This window comes from Anoplolepis gracilipes, chromosome 7 (assembly GCF_047496725.1).
Source record: "Anoplolepis gracilipes chromosome 7, ASM4749672v1, whole genome shotgun sequence".
NCBI classification, from domain to species: domain Eukaryota; kingdom Metazoa; phylum Arthropoda; class Insecta; order Hymenoptera; family Formicidae; genus Anoplolepis; species Anoplolepis gracilipes.
The window spans coordinates 3,979,673-4,007,598 of record NC_132976.1 but is presented as its reverse complement, the minus strand read 5'-3'; the positions used below and the strand labels follow the sequence as shown (position 1 = coordinate 4,007,598).

The following is a 27,926-nucleotide window of genomic DNA, read 5'->3' as shown; positions in this document are numbered from 1 at the left end:
GACCTTTTTAAGCACATGTTTTATTGTCTCACGCATTTATACGATCGATTGTCTCGATTGTAACAAACATACTCGACTTTGACAATTGTTGACCAAGGGATAATTCCATTCGGGAGTTGTTTTCATATCAAATATTAGCTAAGCTTTCTTTACAAAGTAATGATTTTACAAAGTCTAATGTAGGCTTTCAGATCGATTATTGTGTTTTTTAAGAAACTTAATGCTCTTAAAGAATATGCGTCACAACTTCAGCAATGTATTATATCGGAGAAAAGGAATTATTTTTGCAAATTTTTAAATTAAGGTCAAGATCATAATTATGAAGTTACTTAATATTATCAATTAATTATTGATCAATTAAATGTCTATTATATGTACCAATACAAGGAAAACTTTTATCTCCGATTCTTTTTTTAATTCGATTATATACGTTAACGGAAAATATCTGTAATTGTCTATATATGCATTTCATTCATTTATTTCTGCAAAAAGTTTAATAGAAGTTTCGAAACAAATTCTGTATAATAATAGTATTGCAACTTCATATTCAAAAGTCATATTGCAACTTTATTTAAAAAAAAAATGAGCTAAAAAATTCTCGTTTTTCTAGAAAAAAGTCAATAAATCATTTTTTATGACATTATTAAGATCTTCTATTATATTCTTTTTGTTCGAAAAGAAAAATATTAAGAGAAAAAAAGAAAATATAAATATAAATTATTTTTTGTGAAATATAATACAATTTTATAATATATAATATTTATGATATAATATAGGTCTACACGTTATTACGGAGGAGGAAACATTAGCTTGAATTTGCGACAATTTTCTTACAAATTCATTTTTTAGCAACCAATAAAAAAAATGTATTTTGTCCCGACTGTGCAGTTCTATCATGTAATTTTCGTCACGCGATCAAGCGACTGATCTGCGTTACAAACTAGTAGGAACGAATTTCGCAACTTATTGAAATGTGTTGTTACGTCGTAGCGCGCACTACATAGTACGTAATATAATTGAATCGCGAGCATGGTAATTGAATTGCAAAAATTGATCATTTGCTAGATCGTGAAATTCCAAAGCGTTGAAAATAAACGTGCGTAGATTCTATGTCGATTATACATCGAGTGTTCGCAAATATCTACATGTCATTGCTCCATTTCTGGCTAATTAATTTTTGTTTAACAAAGATTTTATTGTTCTAATAAAATATATATTTTAATCGTACCCACATTTGCACATATATTTATTACACTCAGTTTTTATATATTTAATTATTATTAAATATTCTTATATTTCTTATTATATGTGTGTGTATGTGTTTGTGGGAATTAAAAGTTTTAAATCAAATTGATACAACCAGAATCAGAAATAATTGCATCGAAGCATACACGTACAACTAAAAAGTTGCATATGGAAAAATTTATTTTATCAGACATTAACATGCAGTTGGTGGAAAATCGTTCAGGCAAACATTCTTAAGATGTTGTAAAAAAGACGATATTATCTTTGAGACTTTCTCTCTAGACTATGTGGTGCTGATGAGCATTCTCAGGTTCAGTGTCAGAGATAATTTTCTAGATAATTAAAGACGGAAAATTTTCTGAAATAACCTTGAACGCGAATCTTCAACCGTGTTATGCAAGTCTCTACCAACGGTTTGCGAAATTAGATCGCTCATTTTCTTTCTAAATCAGTTGCGCGGCCCACGCGAAATATTCTTAGTGCTTCCCAACGTGGAATCTCTCGTGCAAATGATGCTATTTTTGCGATACGTGGAAGCCTGCCAAAGAGTACATTTTCGTCTTAGTGGATGCTTCGTCGTTTTGTTCCCGGTATGTAACGAATGTGCATTCTTCCCCTTGGCACAGAGTAATGTTGAGCGATATTCGCGCGACAGCACTTCTTATCTTCGGAATTAATAATATAGGCTCTATTAGAATCATCGTGACACTTGTACAATTAATTGCGAGAATAATATCCGTAGTGGCAACATTTTTTAGTTAATGGAAATTATTTTAATAAAATAAATTATTATATTAAAATCGCACGAATTTATGTGTAATTCTCATCACAAAATTGTCAGAATCGCATAATTTTGTTATTAACGAATATTATCGATATCTTGTTATTTCTAGATCAATTTATCACCGCAATTTTTTGGACGATGGTATTAGAATTGATTTTGGAAATAAAAAATATTTATTAACAATTTCAATATAAACAGACGCTTACAAGGTTGTGCTAAACTTTTTGAATAAATTCTTAAACTAACGTTCCATTTTTTAAATGGAAGATAAAACTTGTAACAATTGCGTATATTTTCGGAGATAAGCAAATTTGCGTTAAATGCTAATCTAAAAGTCATTTTTAGTAAATAAAGTCAAATAAGTTTTATATCAATTTTAAATCTGATATACGCATATATTTTTTCCGGCAATCTTAAATTTTATTATGTATTTATATTTAATATAAATTATAAATATGTATATATAAATGTCTTTCCACTGATTTAACGCGATAACTGTTTCCCAAATACATGATTTGAAATGGGGAAAATTGCGCGTATCAATTCCAAATATTTCAAAAAATTATAGTAGTAATAATGATAACGATTTATGGAACAGTTTTAATTCAACTATTATTATATTTTATGTCGCGTATATATCATATGTGTTGTCAGGTTTACAATTGCTTTCCGGAAATTATGATCTCGCGATTTTTTAATCTTTTGACACGCAAATAACAGCCGCGACGCGAGCATGTGTCGCGTGAATAGTAAAGCGTGAGAGCGAAAATACGCAGCATGCTTTGTGAAATTACGCATTGTGTAGGGTATATTGCGTCACTTCGTTCAGTCGAAACGCATATATATATATTTCGAAACTAAATGTTCAAGTATTAATATACGTGATAACTATACGATAATTATTATTTGTTTTTTTTTTTTTGTAAAATCATGTCTGTCAACAACAGCTGTTGCGACAAATTTTTAATAATTGTTTAAAGATGAGAGAAAAATCTAATTATATACGTGTCCGAATATCTGAATATTATCATGAAATAATTTTTTAAAAACGAAGACTCCTTTGACACGATTTACAAAGTTCAGCATAAATAATGCTTAAACGCTTTGTGAACTTGATTAAATACATTTTTATCTCGACAATTTTAATTTAGAATTTTGCGTATAGATCATGATTCGTGTTAAACACCCGAGACTCGTTCATTGTCGCCACTCTGACCAAGTACAAGGTGTCTCGACCTGACGATGTTCTCTCTCCTAAAATAGCTTGTTAAAGAAGATCGAAGGAAAAAACGAATGCAACGAGCAACAAGTGTCGAGATCAGCGCGAACGCGAGATCTTTCTCTCCTTGCCAAGAATTTCAATCTAAAATTCGTTTTAATTGAATGTAACAAAAAAGCTATAAACTAACGATATGTTTTTTAATATTAAACTAAAGGAATGCTATAGACAATACTCGATGTTGATTGGATTAAAATTTAATTAAATGATTACTATCGGAACATTTATTTTCTCCCTCGATCTCCTCATCGCGATTACGAATGGCCCTTCTCCCCTTTCTTTTTGCAGTGAGTATTGATTAGCATTCCAAAAAAAGTCGTCTTCAGTGATTTTAGAGCAGTGGTGGACGTACCGGCAGCGTGGACACCCGCGGTGATTCCTGCTGATGCATTTCAGCGCTGCGTCCGTGACAATTAACGTAGAGATAAGTCGACTGCGATTTCCGCGTCTTCCTGGCCGAAATATATTATTTCACGCGACATGAGCGGGGTAAGAAACAACGAGAGATGATAGTGGTAATAGTGCAATCGCGATATCTCGCCTGTCATTATTCGACGATATACGACCGGCTCTATCTAGAATCTAGACACGTGCAAATCCTATTATACCTGTCATTTCATTACTATTACTCGGAGATTATTATCCGTGAAATCGCGGCACGTGAGATCGCAGTGCAATGCAGCTGTGTAATGAATGTTCTCTGCGCAAAATGATCCTAATATCGGGAAAGAATATATTTTAAAATTATATTAGTATATTTCGTGCGCTCAATCAAAATCATCTACGTCAAACGCTATTTTGCAGAAAATGCGAGATCCTTGATTATTTTACGTGCAAAATTTTTTACATCACTTAGAATGGAAATTAAAATATTGATGAATCGAGCTTATGAAATATCTATTTTGTGGATTATTTAGTTTCTTTCTCTCTCTCTCCCTTTTCTTCCTTTTCCTACTATTCATTTTTAAAGATATGATTGTTAACTATTGCGTTATTATTAATTTCTCTCTATTCATTATTATTATGTTTCCATAAGTATTTCTTTTAACAGAATATCTAAATCAATGGATAATTTTTTAAAAATGTCATCGTCATTTAACGAGATTATTGCTATTTTTATAATGCATTGCGAAAGGTGACAATTACTTAATTTATTAATTTCATTTATGTAAGAGTTATTTCGAGTTATTACAATCTCATATGAAATCAATTTTTTTATTCCGATTTTTTAGTCAAGCAATTGTCTTAATAATGCATTCAAATGTACTCGCGTATCTTCCTTACGAGGCAGCAACCCGTCTTGCATTCAAGCAAAACGCTCAACGTTTCGGGTCGATAGATCGACAAGGAAGAGTAAACGTGAATATACGTTCGGGCATTGTATAAACCGAGTCGGTAATAACACGACTATTGAATTTTAGTCGACATAACTATCCATCGGTATTCGAGAGCTAATTAGTATCAAGTTTTATGATTGTATCTTTTCTCTTTTATAAATTCCGCTCATTCGACTAAAGAAAAATGCGCACTGCTTCGAAGGCCAACTATCATAAATTTGTATTAAAAAAAAAAAAAGAAAGAAAATTGCAACTATAGTCTACCATCAAAAAGAAAAGTTTTATCGAAAAGCTTTGTTTTTACATCGATCAAGAAATTATCTTCAAACTCGTGATACATAGTTTTAAAGAAAACTAAATGTGTCATATTTTCTACACTTTTTTCGCTCGGTCTTTCGATCTAAAGTGTGCATACAGACTTTCACTTGTGACAATGAATGAACTTGTCGGAAGGAATGTTTATGCAAATGAGAAATTTTTTATCCATCAATTTTATCATCCACGGCGCGATTCATGTATATATTTCTACGGATTTTCCGGTCGTCCTTGATATTTCATACGTGTAGATGTGTGATACAGAAATAAAAGTTTTGCGATGTATAATATAACATTATTTTAATTCTTGTCTACCTTGAACCACGCCAAGCATGTACATATTGGTCGATAGCATAGTTGTTGGCAATTGAACGCTAGGTGTTTGAAAGTCGATAACGTTTTACAGCCGGCTGCCTGTCGACTCGCACCGCGCCGGGAACGGGATCCGAGCAGTTTTCGAGAGTTAATGACAAAGTCGGATTTTCATCGTCAAAAATGGTTTATTGATGCTTTCTCTCAGCGTTACAAAAGTATGAGATGAAGAAGATGAAAGAGATTCGGAGAGAAAGAGAGTATCGATGTTTTATTAATATATATATATATATTTTTTTTTTTTTTTTTTATTTCTACTCGACACTTTGACACTATAATATTGAAATTGGAACTGATATAAAATGTCAATAATAAGAAATGCAATTTTTTAATATTTGTACTCCGTTTTTCAGAAACGTAGCTTTTTAAATTCAAACTTTCTCGTTGATAAAAGATTAGCAGTAATTCAGGATTACAAATATTTTATATTTTAATAATTTTCAATCATTAATTTTTTTTTTGAAACATAAGAAACTATCATTTATGACTCTGTTATCGTAAAATAGGTAAAAAAAAATGAACAGAATGTGAGAAACGTGGAAATTAAAAAATATAATTTTTGCAAATACTTCTTGATATTCTATTTTTTTCTCTCTCTTGTTACTATCGATACTTCTTTCATAAGTGTGATATGTTTCTTCCGATAAGTCAGGTATCGATATTTTTCTCTCGATACTGTATCCTTAGGTAGATAAGCACCGAGCCATCTGGAAGGTGATCTATGAACACAATGACAGGTTATTCAATCCCAGAAAAGAGTTCAAGGTGAACGACGATCAGAATATAAACTTGATGATGCTACAACAAGAACAGATCTGGGCAATTATTATTATTTACAATACGAAAAATAAGAAATATATATATTTTTAACTTTATTATTTTAATTACGAAAATAAAAAATAATTAGCAATTAGTTTGATATATTTTGATATTTCAATAAATTACTCTAAAGACAATTATTTATTTATTATTACAACAATTAAATTTTAATAAAATTGTTAAATTATTTAATTTATTATTATTATTATTATATTTTTTATTTAATTATTTATTCGGTTAAAAATTTAAAAATTGTTATATACTTGACAATAGATTGATTGAAATACGAAGGTATTACTCGATTAAAAATAAAAAAGAATGAAATAATGTCAAAGTATATCACACATTTGTTTGTTTATATGAATTAATATAAATATAGATATAATTACGCCAATCATACAAATAAGATAAAATGTAAGCTAAATAAAAATCCATAAAATAATTCTGTTTACGTATAAAGGCCCAGGACTGGTCGACAGTTTTAATCCAAGATTCAATCTAAATTGATTATTCCGTATGAACACATAAGTTCTCGAAAATTATTCGAATTTTAATTTGGCAGTTCCGCATGTTTCATCTTTCCTGATGAAACGCCAGAATCGTGTCGTCTATTTTTAACCCTAACCGCGTATACAGATGTCCGTGAATATGAAATAAATTATATTCACGATTTTGCACGAGTTTGTTAAAAACAAAAGTTTGTTTGTTAAAAGTTTCTAATTCGGCCTTACTGAAAGATTTTTCCTCCACACTTTTCCTCGTCTCTTATCTGCCGTGAAAAAATATTCGTGTTGTCATCCGACATATACTTTCGGAAAATTCCTTCATTCATGCATTACGTAACTTCGAACGGAGTACATGTCACGCGCCGCCCTGTGTAAACACCCCGGGAATGACTCTACCGTCACGATTTTTTTTCCGATATTTTTCTACGCAGAAAATCAATAACTTTTATTTCTCTCTCTTTTTTTTTTTAATTATCTCTCTTAAGTTTTATATCGCGTACAATCGTCCACACACGATTCGGACGGCGATCTCCGTATTGTTTCTCAAAGAATTTATTATTGTTCCATTTTTGGCATTCGGTTTATGCACCGGCTTTACGTATATTATGCGCGCGCATGCAAATCGATATTCCCTCGAGGAGAGCTGCACAACTCGTATGCCGAGAGAAGCAGAGGCACGTTGGTGGTCATCTCCCGCGATCATCGGTGAAAATCGCCGCGAAATAGCCGGTGGATTTTATACGGATTGAAATACGACAAAGTTTCGCGATCGGGTCTCGAAAAGTATAGCGTAATCTTTGATCTAAAACCGATATAATTTCAGTGAGCTCTAGATTTCAGAAACGCGCTCGAGAATGATTCTTTGTCATTACGTCAAGTGACACAGTTCGATGTTTGCACAATTATTTTTAGATTCGGCGGTTAATTAATAGCGGTTTTACTACCAACGATTTTTATACTTGTTCAAATATAATATCGATATTTTTCTGAAGAAAAATTCAGCCTTAAAAATGATTCAAAAGATAACGTGAAGTCTCGAGTATTTTTCATTAAGGTATTATTGTAACACGATTTCGTGAGAATCGTTAGACCGTGACTCTCGATATGCCAATATGCAATTCTCGCTCATTTAAATATAGATCCTTCCTAATAAATAATAGGGAATTACAAGCACGAAACAATAAAAACAACGCAAAAAAGATCAAGAGGGGAAGAAATCGCGAACCGTTGAACGGAGAATATAAATTATGAAATAAATTAATTATATTGAATACTTGTTGAATTTTATGATGGATTTGAGATTTAAAAATTTTAGATTATTATAAAGATTCTTTAATTGATGGATCAACGTATTTAAAATATGTATTATTAAATTTAATACATTTCTTATAAAGTAATATATTATTTTAATATTATAATATATTTTTTATTAAATGTCTCTTTATATAAATTAGCTTTTTTATATTTTTAAAATTGAAGAAAATATGATTTATATCCCCACCCTCTCCCACTATTCATGATTTAGCGGTTCAAAATTTGCAAATTGCGATCGCCGAAATCCGCAGACAATGACACAATTTGAGGAGAAGAAGGGGAAGGAAGAGAGAGAGAAAAAGCGATGTGATAATATAACGAGAGAAAAAAACGGGAAACTGGGACCAGGAAAAGAGAGTTCGCGGCCGGAAAGTCGCAAAAAGAAAAAAAAAAAAAAAAAAAAAAAAAAGAAAGAAAGAAAGAAAAGAACACGCCATCAAGATGACAGACGTCTGCCTGCCGCCGGTGCAGTGGAAATTTCCAGAAGCCTAAGGGTGGGGAAGGTACAGAAGACGGAGAACGGGAAAAAGAGAGTGAGAGAGCGAGAGAGAGAGAGAAAGCGAGTGTACGAGAGTATATGTATGTGTATGGGTGTTCGGTAGTTCAATGAGCGACTGAGCGAGCGAACGAGGGTGACCGTCGTCGAACGGGAGGAGGTGGAAAGGAGCCGGTAACCGGCTCCTGGAAAGCCAGACATCGGTCACGAAGAGAAAACCTAGAGAGAGAAAACGAAACTGCCGAGCGGAGGGAACTCGTGCACGCGCGGGGGTGGAATCTTACCTTCGTTCTCGCGAAGGGCGCCAGGCACAGGGGCCATGGCTGCATCATCTGCCTCCTCTGGGAGCCGGGAGCCATTTTTCTTTCGAAGCAGGTTGACGATGACAGGGCAGGGAAACGGATGGCTGTCCACGTTCTCACACTTTCTCGTGGATACGTGGTGCGCGCGTCGTGGCCTTATTTCCGTACAATCGTCGTTGTCGTCGTCGTCGTCGTCGTCTTTGTTGATAAAGCCTCTTATTGTTAGTGCTCGTAAATCGCCGGTCGCTTTCGCCGACGAGTGGAGTTTGCTTCCGCTTGTGCCCCTCGCGGGCGACGCCGATGAGAAACGTCGGAGAGGTCGCGCCGACTCTTGCCTCGTCGATGCTCCGGAGCCGGCGCGTGCAGTGCGCGTCGATCGCTTGGCGAACGCGTGCGTAGGTGATGTACGCAGGTGCGTGCGTGTGTGTGAGTGCGCTCGCGCGCGCACGTATGTCACAGCCAGACGATCACACGTGGCTCTCTTGTGACAGCGGTAGGATTCTCAGCTGTCACTGTGACAGGAACGGACGGTTTGACAAGACGTCGTCGTTGTTACGGTCGTGCTTTCTCTCCCCCGTATAAGCGCTTTCGATCGATCGCGTTCGATACTATATATCTGCGTGTCGCTGTGTGCGTGCGTATGCGTGCCTACGTGCGTATGTGCGTGCAAAGAGAGCGTTGCGTTGGGACCCTCGAAATTACGCACCCTCGAAAGAACGTGCGGGGAGACGAGAATGCCGGTGTCTAAAAATGTGATGGGTCTCTCGTGTCGTCTCGGAATCTTTTTGACGTTCACCACCTGTACTCGCACCACTACGTCTGCTCCGAAATGTAATATGGTTATCGGCTCCTTCTCGTCTATGTCATTCAAGGATAATGGGAAAAAGAGGATCCCGTAAGACACAGATCCCTTTTTCGCGAGGATAATCGAGAGAGATCTCGTTTCTCTCTCCCTCTCTCTTTCTCTCTCGTAATTGCAAGAGGTCCGCTTTTTCTTTGCGTCACTGCCTTATCTCGACGATACCGATGTCTTCCGTCTATGCTTAGCTTGCGACTTCGTGCCTGACGATGACGCCAAATTTTTTATGTGATCCGGCTGTCGTTCGAGAACCGGATTCAACGATCTCGGTTTATCCTCCCTCTCTCTTTCTCTTCGTTGTTTCCACCAACAAATGCAGATTTGTTGTTCGCGTGTCGATTGTCGTCTCACGAATCGGCCGGCATGGAAAAGTATGGTGTGTTACGTGTTTTGGGGAACTTTGCTAATCGGTTCGGGGGGTTTGTCTCTTTTATATACACGTAGCTGCGAGCATAAGCGCCGCCTTCTCGCGCGTGGGGATGGACGCGCGGCGTCGCGGCGCGGAGGGGTTTTTAGGGGACGGAAGGGGGAGAGGGACGCGCGGCTGCGCCGCAAATTATATCGTAAATCGGTGAGACACACGGTGCGAGTTCTACACACCGGGCGAACGCAATACCAGGAGCTATACCAAAGCTCGTCCGTGGAACTGAAGCGCCAGGTTGCGTCAGCATTCAAGGGGGGTTAGACATGAAATCAAAGTCTACACTCGCTTAATGGTTTGGCTGTGGCTTTTTTTTTTCATTAACCCATTGACGCTCGCCGATGCGCCAACTGAAATGTTTATTTTTTTTTTTTTTATTTCTACGGCGAAAATGAAGAATAGTTTTTTGCGAAACTCTACTCGAAAAGAGAGATATAGATATTTTTTTTTTTTTTTTTTTTTAATTAACGTGAATAAACAAATCTTGCGTTCTCACTAACTCTTGTTTCAAGTTCTCCACTTCAAATCTACCTTTGTTAGTGATCGTATACTTCGTTAGTGGTCGAGCTGACTAGCCTTGATTTGAATGAATTCTTAATGAATCAATTTTTATTTGATTTGATCCTGTCATCAAATGTCCCTGAGAAAACATTTTGAGTGATATCTTATCTTGTCAGTCTAGTAAGAATAAAAATAAAATTGTGAGTTATGGCAATTTTTAAATTACAAATATATTTATTTCGTTGACGATTTCATATATATTATGTTTTAATTTTAATTATATGAAATCTGGTTTTGAATATTTGTATTATTGTTAAAAATAATTTAGAAAATATGTTGCAACATGAATTTATTTTGAACGCTTCGTTAATGAATTTTCGTTCCGAATCTGGAATTTATCACTAATTACGTTTTCTTAATTCCGATCATATCTCAATGAAACAGATTTCCTAAAATGAGTATTCTTTATCACTTTTTGTGCGAACATCTGTGTTTATATTAGAAGCCGCGTCATAAGTATGTTTCAAAATATTACATTTTCGGTTTTTTCATGCTGTTCGAGATGTTATAAAAAAATATCTATACATGCAAAAAGAAATTAAAATATATTTCATTATATCATGATTTACAATTTTGTATATTAAAACAATGAAAAGAATTTTGTTTTGCAAAACTGCGATTAATATTTGAAACGCTATCTAAAATGCTACAAGAAATAGAATTTTATCTTACATGTACGTGCAGGCATGTTTCGTCAGAAAATTTTGTTTTCTATAAGATAAAAAATAAGAATTGGAAAATTTATTCTTTGATACAAACATTCTTATATCTGCTATTATATATTATTTAGTAATTACGAGAATTATTTTTGTTATAATAAAATAATTTTTGCAATTTTTTCAATTGTCAATGAAATTGTAACATTATATTAATACATGTATTATTATGCGATTTTACACGAAATAATTGACAAGATAATTTACAAAATAAGCTCTTTCTTATTTAATCTATTTCTACTCAGGACACGAATTAATAGATACTAATTTTTCTTTAATATAAAATATAAAATAAACGTATCCATTTTTCAGGATAATTAAAAAGCATTAAATTTCAAAATAAATTTAAAATAAATTATCTGCAGATTCCCTCTAGCCTATCTAATTTATTCACGTATCTTTGCAATGATATTTTTTTCTATACAACAAATATCATATTTGACGTTTCAATTTTGAAAATATATAAAGACTTCGCGATAAATTCTCGGTAGGAAAATTATATTTCGATAATTAGCTGAAAAATGAAGCATTTGTTTCTATTGAGTAATTATACATATAAAAAGCTTTTTAATGACGCGAATTAGTTGTAATGAAGTATGAATTATTTGGTTTGCGTATAATTCGCCGTTACTGATTGGAGGATTGCGTCACGAAACGCGTGGTGAACAACCGACGAACCCGAGCGACATTCGTCATCTTCCGTACCGGAATTCTCGTCGAGGTAGCTTCAGACGGCGCAGTCTCGATCGTCCATGGAAGGTTCGAGACGTTCGACCTCGTTCAGCCATGCAAGCAGCAGCCAGTTCTGTCTCCTCCGCCTGTTCGTTTCACATCCGTGCCGTAGAAGTCTCAAGCCATTTCTTCCGCCAACATTATTGGTCCTTTTACGCTCGTACTTACAATTAAAGTATATTTAAAAACCCGCGATTCAACAATAGATCATTTCTGCAATGCTCGTTTGGTTCGACGTATATAATACTGTCATCATCAGTTCCGTCATCTCAGTTATTATTCAATTTTCTAATGATATAACAAAATAAAAAGAAGAAGAATAAATGTTTCTTGTAATTTTTGTTTACTTGAATAATAATATTTTGTCATAAAGTATCCTATTTTATCACAATTTTAAGAGGTTTAAAATTAAATTTATAAGACAAGGCTTTTTTTAACGTCATGTTTGCCATATTACAGCGGTTGTATGTGCTAGAAAGATTTTATTTCGCTAATGAAATATATTGCTAAAACTTTTTAAATCTCTGAAGGAAATATATTGTAGAAATTGATGAAAATGACTGCGTGAAGAATTTATTGATTATTTTTTAAATTTTTTACACAAAAATTAGATAAAGATTATTAAATGCCAACCTGAAATAAATTAATAAATTTAAAATAACAGACTCACTTTCTCTCTCTCTCTCTCTCTCTCTCTCTCTCTCTCTCTCTCTCTCTCTCTCTCTCTCTCTCTCTCTCTCTCTCTCTCTCTCTCTTTCTATATAATGAATATTAAAGAATTAAACAAATATACAAATGAATTATTTAGCATTATGTACAGATATTGCAGAGGATGTAATAGCAGTTTGATGATTTTTCTTATTATTGCAATAAAATAGTAAGTCATATGCAAAATAAATTTTATTTAAAAATGTAATATGTATTCTTTTATTAGTTATTATTATGGATTTGACTTTATAAGATTCTGCACAATTTTTAACGGCTTCTTTTTATTATTTCTATTACTGAAGAAAAATCGACTTTTTTTAATACCACAAATTGCCGAGTAAGTATTTTCAACTTGTTTGCACTAAACATTGGAACTTTCTACGATGAATTATCGCGTTAATCAGCGATTTCAAGAGGCATCCTCTTTTTCTAACGAAAGGAAGTATAAAAATTTGCCTGCGGTCAGCGGTAAAAACTTCCGCAAATCTGATTGGTAAAAGTACAGGAAAGCAAGTCTATGATTGCTTCTTTTTTTCCAGATGTTTTAAATTTCGCATACGATTCCCGAGACAAAATGGATATAAAAGCGTATGTGCCTATATATATATATATATATATATATATATATATATATATAATTATATGTGGCCAAATATGATCTTATTATATAATACATAAGTCCAACTTTTTTCTCAGGTTGCGATACGCTAATATATTTAGTAAATTATCAACGTAGAAATGATTGAACATTCTATTTTTTACCGGCAATATTACACGTTTATCTTTTGCCAAAATTATACAGTCACACGTTAGCAATTATTTGAAGTAATTTTATGAGCAGCGCGAATTTTTTAAAGGAAGAAAGTGATTGGCCTACAGACGATATATGTAAGTCACGTGTATGTACGTGCAAACTAGTCATAACGTTTAGAGATTACTTTTGTTACGTATACATAACCGTTATTATGATAATAAAGAAGAATATTATTAAGAAATATTTATTCTGTAAACTATTGAAAATTAATAACTGCACAAACTCTGGTAAATTTTCGCGAAGAAACTAATTGACTCTCGTTTCATCGACAATTAAAAATGTTTCATACGTATATAATCTTGAAAATTTTGCACATTCATGAAATTAGTACCGGTCAATTCTATTATTTAAAATATTTTGTTAATGCAATCGTGCAAATGACTCGCGAGGCGTTCGGTGACATTTTATATTAACAAGGATGAGAACTCAAGTGCGAGAGTCAAAGGTCTTCAAACGACACCCGCACCCCACCAGCTGAACTTGGAACGATTCCATTCAAAGAACACGTCTCGCTTTAATCAATTCTGTTTACGATTTGCCTTGTACACATTACACCGCGAAATATTGCACGTTGAATACGATACGCTTTATCGAACATGTATTTCGATCGAACGGTTGAATTCTATTAAAATCCCCACAGACGAAGCGATTTATCGCATCTGATCATCATTAGTCTCCAAATTTGACACTAATAGAACTTATATATTATTTAAAGAATTCTGTGTGTGTGACATTTAAAGCATTTTTCGGTTTAAGTCTTATCAGAGATTCAATGCTAATTTGTATATTTTGAATTGGATTTGAAACGTAATTTCTATCAGAAAGTATGTTTCAGCTTATTTATATTCTAACTTACATCTTATTGTAATATTTATTTCAATTTCAAAAGAACATTGAAACGTTTTCTGAATAATACAAACCGATTTATCGTGACACAATAAAAGTTTAAAATAAAATACCATTGAGATAACGCGCGCGATTAATTGAATCTATAATTTTTGATAAAAAAAGTTGTATTACACGGTTAAAAAATAATGGAATAGGTGTATTTAGTATAAATAAAAATAAATAATATAGCGCGTCTGATGAAACTTTGTCGAGAAAAATATTACATAATATATAATATATAATATATGAAAATACTAAATTAAAAATGTAATAGCATCTGAACGATGCAAAACATACATCTTTGCATATAATCATAACTTTTTTAAAGAATTGCTTAGTCTGAAAAGTTAGAAAATTATATTTGAAACAAATAGATAAGCAATTGTGTAAGTAATGAATTATAAATGTCGATAAGTTGATATGTGAATGTGAATATTCTGTCGATTTAGGAAAATCTTACCATTTTTATTTCGAGTTAATCAATTCCAGATGAGATTCAAGGGTCGATACACTGTAACTATTGAGGAAATATCAAGATGATTGTGTGAAAAATTTTATCAGTGAAGAACGACAGGCACAGTCAATCTCACGATTGTTACTGCCGCTTGCTATGCAAAGCACACGTCTAAAGTAACTACGGCACATCTTACGATAAGCTATTCATATTCATTTTTTCTATTTCTCGCTTTAAATTGAATTTACGTCAGCATAACGTATAAATAAACTTTTCAAGAAACTTCAAAATTTTAATTACACTTTTGTCAAACGATAAATCCGCGCGGTAAAGTATATCGGAAAAATTATAGATAACGATTACAGATAACACAGAACCTTTTATTTTACAACAAACTATTACATAGTTTTGAACGCGTGTAACCGAAATGTATGTTTCAACATTTAAAAAAATTATTTTAAAAAATTTTAAATTACTAAAAAAATATTTAAGTTTTTTACAATTATATTTTATTACATGGCTTTCTGTATATTTTGTATTTTTAAAAACTCGACTATTATATTTTATTGTATTTATCTGTATTTATCTGTAAGTAAAAAAAAAGTCAGTCATTCTTCGCTACTTTTCTCTGTCATACAAATAAGTACAGTAAAATATAATAGTCGTAGAGTTTTTAAAGATACAAAATATACAGAAAGATATGTACAATATAATAAAATATGATATTGTCAAAAATTTAAATAATTATTTTAAAAAATTTTTAATTAATTTTAAATTACATATAATAGTAATAAAATAATAATTCTCATTTCGTTTGAGAAAAAAATATTTTGTGACTTTTATCAAAAGATAAATGAGATCTATTTGTATCTATAGAAATGAAGCAAACTTTTTGATCACGCGTAATTTGGCACCTCTTTAAACACAATGGAATATTCTGCTCTTCATCTATTTGAAGTAGTTGAAGCGAAAATACGTTTAGTAATCTTTTCTAACAACTTTAAACGGAGTCTTCTGCCGGTACCTTTCCTCTGTTGTTGTCACGAGGGCGAAGGTCAGAAGTAAGCGCGCACATAACCCGGAAATACGTAGAAACATTTAAAGTTGATATTGGCAAAGAGTCAACACATATTCTTTTCTACATTATTAATGAGATATTATGCAGATCATTCATCAAATCGGAATAGATTGATTTGACGTATTAATATTACATCTTGTAAAAATATTACATATATCTGTCTAATTTATAACATTTGTAAGTAAGATTTGAATGCAAAACTTGAGAAGATCCGCATACTAACTACCTATATATTAATGTTAAACGTCATCGGTATCTAACTTCATTGGTTTGATATAAATCTATAAGCGAGAGTTACGCCTGATAATCTTGCAAGCCAAGATGGCGAGAAAATATATAAAAATATAGTCGGCATTCTATTATTTTTATTTGTGATGCAACTAATTGTAAATTTTTATTTATTTGTGATGCAACTAATGGATTATTTTTCTTTGGCAAAAGTAAGTTTTGGTTCTCGTTACAACATTAAATATTCTAACACATCGATATATAAAATTAAAAATACACAGATAGCGTAATATAATGGAAAGAAGAATTTTTTATGCAAAAAATTAATAAAAAGTATAAAATAAAAATATTAATTCAATATTTTAAAAGTCTCATAGACATCTCTCTAGAATATCATAAATATCGCAAAGCGTGGATATGTACATTTAATATATTTTGTATACGTAATTTGTCATTCGTAAATATATTCGCGTGTATTTACTGTCGCATAAGTCAAAGTGTTAGAACTTCATCTGCATATTGAGCAGAATTATCGAACAAACGTAAAATATTGTTGAATATGCGCAGTCCGCGCGAGGCTGAGTAACGTGAGTTAATTGAATATTAATTACGCGAACTATTATCTTTTTATTTTGCGTCTCTCTACTCGCTATCGCGAGAATTCTCTACAATAATGATTACCATATGATGAATTTGATTCATTATTCAAGATACATAGTAACACAGCCTTTAACAGGTCACAACTAGAAGAGAATATTGTGTAGACGTAGAATTCCTTCTTTTATTGTGCGCAACAAAGTTGGAACTCATCGCGCATAATGTTCAAACGAATGTGTCTCGTGAAAGAATATTTCTGTATAAAATAATTGGTACTCTTTTGTTATCTTTTTTTCTTTCGCTCGCTAGATATGGTTGCTATCTATGGTTAAATATAGCTGCTATTCATTCTACAATCCTACGGTTATTATGTATTTTACTTTAGCAAGAGTGAATTAGAAAATGTACGATATAAAAATGAGTTAAAAATGATTTTTTTAATAATAAATGTTATAATTAATAATTTCGTATTCTTTATTTCACTTTATCGAAAATGAAAATTTGACGGAACTGTATTACATAATTGCTTAAGTTTCATGTATCTCGCTAATAAAGCATAAGCATTAAATTAAAATTTTCTTACTCAAAGCCTACTCGATATATAATAAAATTTTTTAAATAACAAAAGAAATGATTTCAAATTCAAAGATTATCTGTCTAATTATTATATAATTCTTATACGTCTACTATATTTGATCGTTTATCTAATCATATAATTGCCGGTACAATTGTTCAAATAAAACAACCTCGTATTATCGTGCGTACTTTAAGTTTAGTTTTAAATCGTGTGTGATTATTTTTGCACGTGTACATATTTTAAGTACTTCCTCCGTCTTTTTGCCAACCTTGAGTTGGCAGCAATCGGGAGTAAAAAAGACGCTATACACGCTGGCACGCGCCCAACCCCATACATAGCCTTATCTGCGCAAAGTCACAGTATTGTCACGCCTTATCATTACGGTAACCCTGAACTTGATCTACACAATTCTGTACATATATCATTTTCCTTTTATGAGAGAGGGAGAGATTCGACCCTGGTTTTACGGACGGCTCTCGCACGTGCACGTGTCGCGCTCGCACGTGTCGTGACGTATAATGTTGTTCGTGCAATCAAACACATTTCGCGGTCACTCGCGCCTCTTTTTTTTCCCCTCTAATCGTTCTAATCTATTCTCTGCCTTCTTTCCCTTTCCCCTTGTAGTCGTTGTGTCACGGCCGAATCGATTGATCGGCTGACGGCTTTAATTGATAGAAGAGAAGAAGTATCCGTCAAGAATTTGACAGGTCTGCGTGTAAATCACACCGTGACAGAGTACAACACAATAGAGGTTTCTGAAATAGAATTAAAATTAGCCCAAGAGAAATGAAATTGCGATTCCATCAGCAGTTCGATTACGTTTCTCATCAGAATAATAAGGGACCTTTCAGTTGTAAAACCAATCCTCTTTCCATTTCGTTTTTTGCGCGTGTTATGCAATCAGTTTTGTGTAACTTGCAGGATTTTCCGCGAGAAGATATAAACCAATTTTTGTCCGTTCGTTATTCACGCCTGGTCGATACTGCGACGAATCGACGAAACAAAGACGATAATTGTGTGTTCGCGCAAAAAGGTCATGTGACTAAATTATTAACGCAACTAAGCTCCAATTTATTGTTTTTCCTTCAGCTTGAAAATTTAAACTGCTTAAATTCTCAAGAACAATATCCACGCTTATATATGAAATAATTTTCCGCGAATAAATAATTACGCGTTAAATAATACGTACTTTTATACACGGTGGCGCCAAACGTTACAGACTTTGTGATCTGATAGGAAATTTAATTTTGAACAAAAATTTTCTGTAAATATGCGTCCAAAAACACTTCCTTAAAAAGTGAATGTTCAGAAATCTTTAAAATCACATTTTTTATTTTTGGTAACCTTTCAAGGAAGCATTTTTGGATTATTTGGAAGCATCTTTGTTTATAGGAAACTCAAAAAAGTCTGTAACGCTCTTCGGTTTTTCTTTTTTTTTTTTTTAAATCACGTGAAAATATAGTATACATACAAATAGTCGTATAAAAAAAAAAACTGCAGATAGTTTTCACGTTTCTCGAATTGAATCGATCGTTTCGAAATTACGTGAGCATCGTGTGTTAATGGTTACAGTACCGAGCGCGATCTTATCGCTTAAAAAGCTAATTTGACTCACAGCGGACCTATTAATAGCGCGCCGTAATTAATTAAGCCGAGATAGGAGCCTCAATCCTTCTCTCGGAGGAATTAATACACACAATGGTTACACGATCGCCAAGTATCGCCATTCGCGTAATTGCGTGGTATTTCTCCTCAACTGGAATATACCTTCATCCGTTTCGATGAATTATTCCGAGAGAGAAAACCGTTCTCGTTTATATCTCAATCTCGAATCTATTTCCGATCCACGAATGAAACATTACGTTATTGCCATGAAAATTATGCTTCTTTCATGAGAAATGTATCGCAATATCAATGTCCGTAGTACATGTTTATTTTGCGCGTCGGAGAATTTATTTTCAGATGAACTTGACGATAACGCACTGGGCGATAACGCGACTATGCTCTTTCCGGCAGTCGTTTCATAAAATACTTTACAAATTAAAAATACGCAAGAAAGAAAACAATCATTGGTTTTTTTTTAACTAACTTAATAAGTACAATTCAAAATTGCTGAGAAACTTGTGATTAAAATTATAAAGATGAGTTATAATATAAATAATTATAAATTTCGTTGTAATCCAAGTTATCGGTATCGTATCCAAAGCATCAAAAAAACTACGGAAGATGATTATTACCTTTTTCATATTTGGAAGAAAAATTATTTTTTGTCGAACTGTATAATCGAATATGCGTCGTATTTGTAAATAATAACGTATCTCGTCAAGATTTTCGCGATTTAAGCTTTGATATTAAAATATCAGCCTGCGATTCACGTTTGACCATCATTTCACCAGTAACGATATCATGCGGATTAAAGGATCACACGCAACAATGAGCGCTTAATGAACAGAATCATACGACGATGTCGTGTTGCGAACGCTGCTTCTAACAATCGCATTGTAATTGATGTAAATATCTTTAGGGAGGGAAAATACTGTATTAATTTCAATGTCGTCTGTACGTGACATTAAACTTTGGGTTTCTACAGTTGCTAATCATGATGAATTGACTGCAATTGTTTAATGCTGATGTAACGTCCGTGAATATATTTTAATCGTGTGTATATGCAAAATATTTTGTTTCCTCCATGAACTGTAATTTGGATTTTCCCCGTGTAAAACGTACTGACTCACATGACATTTTACTGAGAAAAATGTAGACAGGAAGAGTGTATGTATGCGAAGCCTTTTTTTGATGTATTAGTAAATCTCGCATCTTAAGAATTTATCGCACCCGAAATGTTTGATAAAATTATATAAGTCAAAAGGCCGAGCGCACGAATATGGGACCAAAAAAATTGTCGATAAAACAAAACGCTTCGTATGCAACCTGATTTAATCAAAATATATTGGAGCGCGTTACGTCATGCGAGTAACGCGATTGAAGTAGATTTATCATGACGCAACACGCTACTTACGACGGCAGTACAATGTAAGATTTAATAATATCGATAAGCATGGAAAATTTTCCACTAGGATATGTGAATTATTCAATGCAACAGGACGAAAATTTAGAACATAGAATCTATTAATAGCAATATAATTGTCAAAAATAACGCGTTTGTACGAAATCTCAAGAATGTCTTTTTTTTGAGTTGGCTCACTTTTTCTTTAAGTTCTTTCTTAAAGTTTAATCTGAAAGATATAAATTATTAAACTTAATATATTTTTAAAATTCTAAGTCAAATTTAAAATAACCAGCATGGAAAAATTTCTGTCTCTGAATCTAGTCAGTTTTCTTAAAAAAGAATCATCATTCCGATTGAAAAATCTATAAGCAAATATCAAATAAAATGCGAATTTTTGTTTCGATTCTAGAGCGAAATGAGATTTCTTTTTGATGTTAATATAAAAAGTATATCTATTTATGAGACAAATTTGGACATTTTAATCTATCTTAAAAATTTTTTATGTTAGGATATAAAAAAATCTCTGAATAAATCTGTAGGTCGAATCTCAGTGATTTAAAAAATTAGAAAATACTTCTTTTGCATTGCAAATTAACAGGGTATTTACTCAAATCTCGTAAAAAAATTTCTTGAAAATTGTCTAATTTTCCATATATTTTTATTCAAAATTCCAAGCAAAGAGAATATTTGAAAAAAATTTTTAACCACTTTCTCTACAATAAATTTTCTTATTATATGCGTTATATCGCTCATACAAAAAGAAAAACACAAAACGTTCGTTTCAAGTGCTAAATTTATTTAAATTAAGCGTACTTAAAATTAAGTGTAAATGCACTGAAAAAATTGAACAATTTTCATAATAGGTATAGATATTTTTCAGTTGCATATTTTTACTTATCATTAAAAATTATAAAGTATATGTACTGCATATTCAATGTTTTGTTAAGACCTTGAATATATAAATAAAAATAGGGATATGTTTATAATATATTTAAATGTATAATTTGTTTGACTGGCTGACTATTTATAGTATGAGGATAAAATGATCAAAGTGGGAGAGAATTTTTGAAAAAAAATTTCTGAATCCCAATAAAATTTCACGAAAATTCCCTTTCCAGATAAGAAAAAAAAATGCCTGTGAATTCCAAATTTTCTATGTTTCCCTAGGAAATAGATACCCTGAATTAAAATTAGATAGAAGGAGAATCTGAAAAATTAAATAAGTGAAAAATCTCTTAATTATTCGATACAACAGAGAAGCTGCAAAAAAATAAATCGACTGCCTCGCGGAATTTTCTCTGACGTCAACAAATTGTTTGTCAAAATTGTAGACTCTATTTCGATACTTTCGTCGTGCAATTCGCTCTATTTGAAATCTCAAAACCCGCATCCAACGTACAAGAGATTCTAATCTAAAAATCTAACACTCGTCGATCCTTCTAGAATCAAAGTCGAGAACGTTTGCGCGACGCTTGTCGCGGTGATCGTCCTCGTCGCGATGACGGCATCTTCGTCGCAGTTAATTGGCCCAATGGTTCGCCTGGGTCCGGGGGCACGTCCAAGCATAGCTGCCCCGATCCCCCGGAGGGGGTCAACGAGAAACCGACACCCATCGTCCCTCTCTCTTTCTTGCATTCACCTCCCCCCCCCCCTCGAACGGAACGTTCATTGCGAATTAATCGACGAAGCGTCGACAGACGGCAAGATAACGACGGAAATTTCTTCCTCGTCAATCGACTTGCTTTGATTGAGTCGTATCGATGTAAGTGCGCTGCCTGGATATATGCTCAGTACAAGAGGCCAACACGAAGTTAAAGGCAGGTCGTGGTTTTTTTCCTTTCTTTAAAAGAATTCCTTTTATTTGATCGAAAACTTCCCTTGTCACTTCTGAAAATTGGAAAAAAGTCATGGAAAATACATAATCACTTTTAGGGTGTCTATTCTCTAGAAAACGTAGAAAATCTGGAATTGTCAAGTATTTCTTTTGTACTCTGGAAAAATCAGAGAATTTTCATGGAATTTTATTGGAATTCAGAGAATTTAAAAAAAAAATTATCTCTAATAATTTTGCTCTCATATTGTAAGCAGGACAGTAAGCCAAGCAAATTATGTGTTTAATATACATATATTATAAATATATATCTATTTTTATTTATATATTCAATATCTTATCAAAATATTGAATATGCAGTACATTTTCTTTATAATTTTTAATAGGAAAAAAGAAATTTTATACAAATAAAAAATTCTTCTCTTATGAAAGTTATTATTTAATTTTTTCTGTACATTTATAAATCTAGCACTTGAAAAAGAGACTTTCTTCCTATGAATGAAAACATTTAAAAAACGTATTATAACGTATGTAATAAAATTTATTTTAGAGAGAAAGTTGTATGAAAAAAAAGAAATCTTAAAAATTTTCTTTTTATCTGGAATTTTAAACAACAATATCTAGAAGAAATTTTCTGAGATTTTTTTTACAAGATTTGAGTAAACGATTTGTTTCTTTTCATATAAGAAAAGAAATATATTGTAAATATTTTTATAATCGGACAATTTGTAAAAAGAACGGTGATGGTTTTGAAGCACAAAAACAGTAATAGAGTAAGGTGGAAAAAATAATATTAAGATTTTATTAGAACGATGGGTGTGTCTTTCTCTATATACTGAACATATGCGACATATATCAGATGGTTAATAATCATGCGTGATAATTATGCGGTCGAGTCCGTTAGATAAGCCCATGGAATTCTACTGGATACTTTATACAGTCGCGAGCAACATCAAGCGATACTTGATATCCGCTTTGGCGGCAGGTATGACAGGAGAGACTCGGTTTATACTTTTCGCCATGCGAGCGATAAAAATTAAATTTGCAGTTTTTGCATAATTATATCTTTAGGAGAATATATATATATATATATATATATATATATATTTATTTTGTTCTACTTTTATAAGATAACACTCTTCCTGTGAAGGGAGTGAATTTTAATATTTATTTTTAAATGATTCTTTAATTTTTATTTTCAAATAGACATTTAGATAAAATATATATCGAAAAATCAGATATGTTTGATCGTGCAGAATTATTATATATTCGTTAAATTATAATACACTTATATATGTACACTGCTTGACAATGATTCGTTCTATTCCCCTAGCGAGGTGACATAACTAACAGTCCTATGTTAACTCGCTAAGGGAGTAGAACGAATTATTGTCGAGCACTGTACAAGAATGTATTATAATAATATTAATATGTGGCATCTGTTATGAGCATAGAATAAAATTTGTTTTATATTGTTTCACTGAATACAATGGCAATAATTACTGGAATAATTTATTTTAGATAAAATGATATTTTACATTCGCACAAGAAAACAAAGTTGATCAAACAGATTGTCAAGATTCATTCATCTCGAATCTATTATAAATTTAACGACCTAATTAAAGAATATTTTGGGCACAACTATACCCGAATATAATTGAAGAAATATATTCATTTAAAAAATTATTCTTTGATAATTCATGTATTATTTTCATGCAACTTGGATTGGAAGAATATAAGTAAAAATTATACATCTTTAATTTTTAATGGATTTATATATATGAAGACATATTGTGAATTTTTATAAATGTAGAGATTCTTTTACGGAGTTTCATAAGCCTGATCAATTCCTATACATATATATATATATATATATATATATATATATATATATATATATATATATATATATATATATACATATATAGAGTATGATGAACCTATTATAATTCTATGAATTTCTCTATCAACATATTATTATATTGCATATAAGAACCTATTATAGAATTATCTAACATTTATTTTATATGTATATTATGCCAAGAGATAAATAAAGCAACGCAGTGTTCTGTGCTATTTGCGTCGCGCAAGTTATCGGCGTTTCATGTTTCACATTGCGTCTGTTTATCCGTATGTTTATACATACATATTCATCATCAAATGCCTATTCAATACAGAGAGGGAGCTAGAAATAAATTTTTTTGCAATCGCAAGGCGTATAATGCAAATTGTCACCGAGTCATATGTCGTTCTGTATACGACTGACTATTATGCAAAGAAATTAAAAATTATCTTGGACACGTATACTCTTTTTCTCAACACCCGTCCCACGTAAGGCACGTCTTTTAATTCTAGAGATTTTTATGACAGGAATCGTCTCCCCATGTGTTTTCTCCAGTATTCTTCCATTCATCGTGGAATGTCTGGCTTGTGCGCGTTTATGCTGCGCTTTTGCTGAGCGAGCACGTTTACATCTCACGGAAATGATTTTGATAAGGGATGAACGTGACACCGACAGGCGAAAAGTGCACGTAGACGTAATGTCAAATCACGGGGGTGGGGGGGAGGGGAGGGGGAGGATCGGCACGTATTTATCCGACGGGTTCAAATCTGAATACGCATAACACTCGCGTATACTTGTTCTTTTATTTTGTTTTGTTTATGCAAGCACGACGGCCTTTATATTTTCAAGATGGCAAGAAAGGAATTTTCTTAAAAAAAGAAACGCGTGCAAAATATTATACACATGCGAATGCGAGTAATAAGATAGCCTTGTTTTCTTCTGAATTTCAAATATCATTTTACTTATATTCGCGACAGCATATACTTTCCTATAAAAAGAAGGAATTTTGCGCTTTTTTCAAAAGAGAGAGGGAGAGGAAGAAAGAAACAGAGACAGGGAAAGAGAGAGAGAGAGAGAGAGAGAGAGAGAGAGAGAGAGAGAGAGAGAGAGAAAGAAAGAGAGCGTTTTCATTAAAATTTTATGCTAATAAATCTATTTTTTGTACTATTTATATATATGGAATAATTCACTTTGTTCTGTGTTAATAAAATCTTATATATTTTTTTCTCTTTTCATTTCTCTATATCAAAATATTACAAAAATTTCCTTTTTTTTACTAACAAAAGAATCAAATAATTAATTATTATATACTAATTCACATTTTTCGTTACAGATATCAACAAATATAGAGTACTTTTTTATAATTACAATTCTCTCTCTCAGCTGCAAATTTGAGCGTACGTGACGTACGTGATAACACAGTTAAATAGAGTTAACGTTATCGTCGAAATTTCAGTCTCATTTATCGCATTTGCTGATCATTTGCCGTTTTAATCACGTTAATCCACAGAGTATCTGGCTCTTTTTAAGAAACTTAGCTCACGAATCTTATCTCTATGTAACGCGTACAGAGAGAATCTGCAAAAATTTTTTAAGAGCTGGCACATACTTTCTTTTTTCTTCTTTTTTTTTCTTTATTATTGCTAATTAATAATTATGAACTCTCAGTTATTGTCTCGTCACGCGATGTATCAGTTACGTGCGACCTGATTCTAACAGGCATTTTATCACTCTCTTTTTATGCTAAAAATTTTTTTCTCGTCAACTATTAATCACGTACTATGGACATCAGGGATCTTTATACGCGTCATTAATCGTCGCATATGTATTTTCGTTATACTTTTATTATATATATCATTCTTAAATGTCAAGTTTAAGAATCAATTTCGAGAGTTATGCCCACGGTTATGCTCTCGTAACTTTATTGTAATTAGATGATTCTATTTGGATCACGACTTTTTTTAAATTAATTTTCCCTTAATAAAGCGACCTTTTCGTTTATATATTACGTGATTAAAAATTTTGATTTCTAACAGCTATGTTCTATAAATGTTTATTATTGCGTACAGTATTCGCGAATTTGATGATCAAACTAGCAATCTGCAGGCTTCTGTATCTTGCTATGTATTGTGCTCGGAAAGTTTTCTGGTATTTTTCCTATGAAATTTATATATGAAATAAAAATAAGATATACCGGGAGTAACTTTTTCTTTAAAATAAAGAAACATAAATAAATAGAAAAACTTTTCAAATATACAATATATATATATATATATATATATACAGGGTGTCTCATAACTAACGAGCCCACGCTCGTAAACGGATAGAGTACAGTGAACTGAACAAAAAAGTATTAGGTCATTTTGCGATTTTTGCAATAATTATTAAAATATTAATAAAAACGATTAGCGAACAATATTATACATATGCACAAGATGTCCGGTAATAATCGCCCCACCTCTCTCGGGCTGATAGAGCAGATCAAACTGAACATAAAAGTCCTGTATCATTTTTCGATTTTCGCAATAATTATTAAAATATTAATTAAAAACGCTCAACGTATGAGTGCGCGCCTCATATAGCGCTCAGCATACCCTGAGCGTTTTTAATTACTAGTTCAATAATTATTGCGCTAATCGCAAAATGATACAGGACTTTTATGTTCAGTTTGACCTGCTCTATCTGCCCTAGAGAGTTGGGACGATTATTACCGGACATCTTATAAATATGTATAATATTGTTCGCTAAGCGTTTTTAATTAATATTTTAATAATTATTGCGAAAATCGCAAAATGACTTAATACTTTTTTGTTTAGTTCACTCTACTCCACCCACTCACGAGCGTTGGCTCATTAGTTATGAGACACCCCGTATATATCAAAATCTCTTATTGTTGTAAATATCGAATATGGACATATAAAGTCATGGAAAATAAAAAAAAGACATGATCTGTTCAGATTTGTTTTTTTTTTTCACTGACAGAAAAAATTGTCATACTAAGAAGTCATTCTAAACTTTCCTGTACGCGAATGTTAATCATCGCCATTTATTCTTTTCAGACGCCTGTCTGCGATGCCAGGCGGAAAGCAAGAAGGAGGTTTATGGCCGACAGGACTGCGTGGTCGTCTGGGGCGAGTGCAACCACTCGTTTCATTATTGCTGCATGTCGCTCTGGGTCAAACAGAACAATCGCTGCCCGCTGTGCCAACAGGAATGGTCTATCCAACGAATGGGGAAGTAATCCTCACGGTGGGATCTCGCGTCCACGATTATCCTGCCCGTCGACATCGTCATCGTCGAGAAATTGCACAGTCTCTATTGGTCTCTTGGATTCATTTCGTTACTTCGAAGCGACGTTGGTAACGACGTACAAGTTATATTTTATACAGATAGGAATATGTTATTTTATAGTAATATTATATACATAAAAAGCTCTTACAAAAAGGCACAGTTTTCTTTGTCGGTATCTAATTTAATTGCAATTAGATGTGACACATTATCAAATAATTATACACTACAGAATTTATTGCGCTTATGTTTTAACAGTGTGCTAACAAATAGACTCTTTTGAAAGCTTTATTCAATTTTTTCTAGTTAATGAAATATAAAATTATGCATTTGGAAATTACTTATATATATATGTATATATATATATATATATATATATATATATATATATATATATATGTATGTGTATAACATAACTTTGAATTTTGAATAAAAATTAAGATAAAATAATTACATTAAAAATGATATAAAAAAATGATTCTTATGTTTCGTCCAGATTTTTGTCTCGTGTAATGTACTTTATATTCCTCTTGCATGATTAATATAGATCGC

The 27,926-nt window shown here is 32.4% G+C and overlaps 2 protein-coding genes across 4 annotated transcripts in view; one reads left to right on the top strand and one right to left on the bottom strand.

Annotated features, from left to right (window-relative positions):
• Positions 1-14,952, bottom strand: part of LOC140668149 (facilitated trehalose transporter Tret1) — a 31,589-nt gene extending 16,637 nt beyond the window's left edge. Inside the window, exon 1 of one of the 3 annotated variants that reach the window (XM_072896844.1) lies at positions 14,929-14,952. In XM_072896844.1, the coding sequence (XP_072752945.1) occupies positions 14,929-14,931 (3 nt within the window). In that variant the 5' untranslated portion in view covers positions 14,932-14,952. Of the gene's footprint in view, positions 1-3,660; positions 3,769-8,751; positions 10,448-14,928 lie in introns of those variants that run through there. The other 2 variants (XM_072896842.1, XM_072896843.1) reach the window with 2 other exon arrangements.
• The window catches only part of LOC140668150 (RING-box protein 2-like), a 45,850-nt gene extending 18,145 nt beyond the window's left edge, over positions 1-27,705 (top strand). The window contains exon 2 of the mRNA XM_072896849.1: positions 27,146-27,705. Coding sequence (XP_072752950.1) covers positions 27,146-27,327 — 182 coding nt within the window. The 3' untranslated portion in view covers positions 27,328-27,705. The remainder of the gene's footprint in view (positions 1-27,145) is intronic.
• The last annotated feature ends 221 nt before the right edge of the window (positions 27,706-27,926 follow it).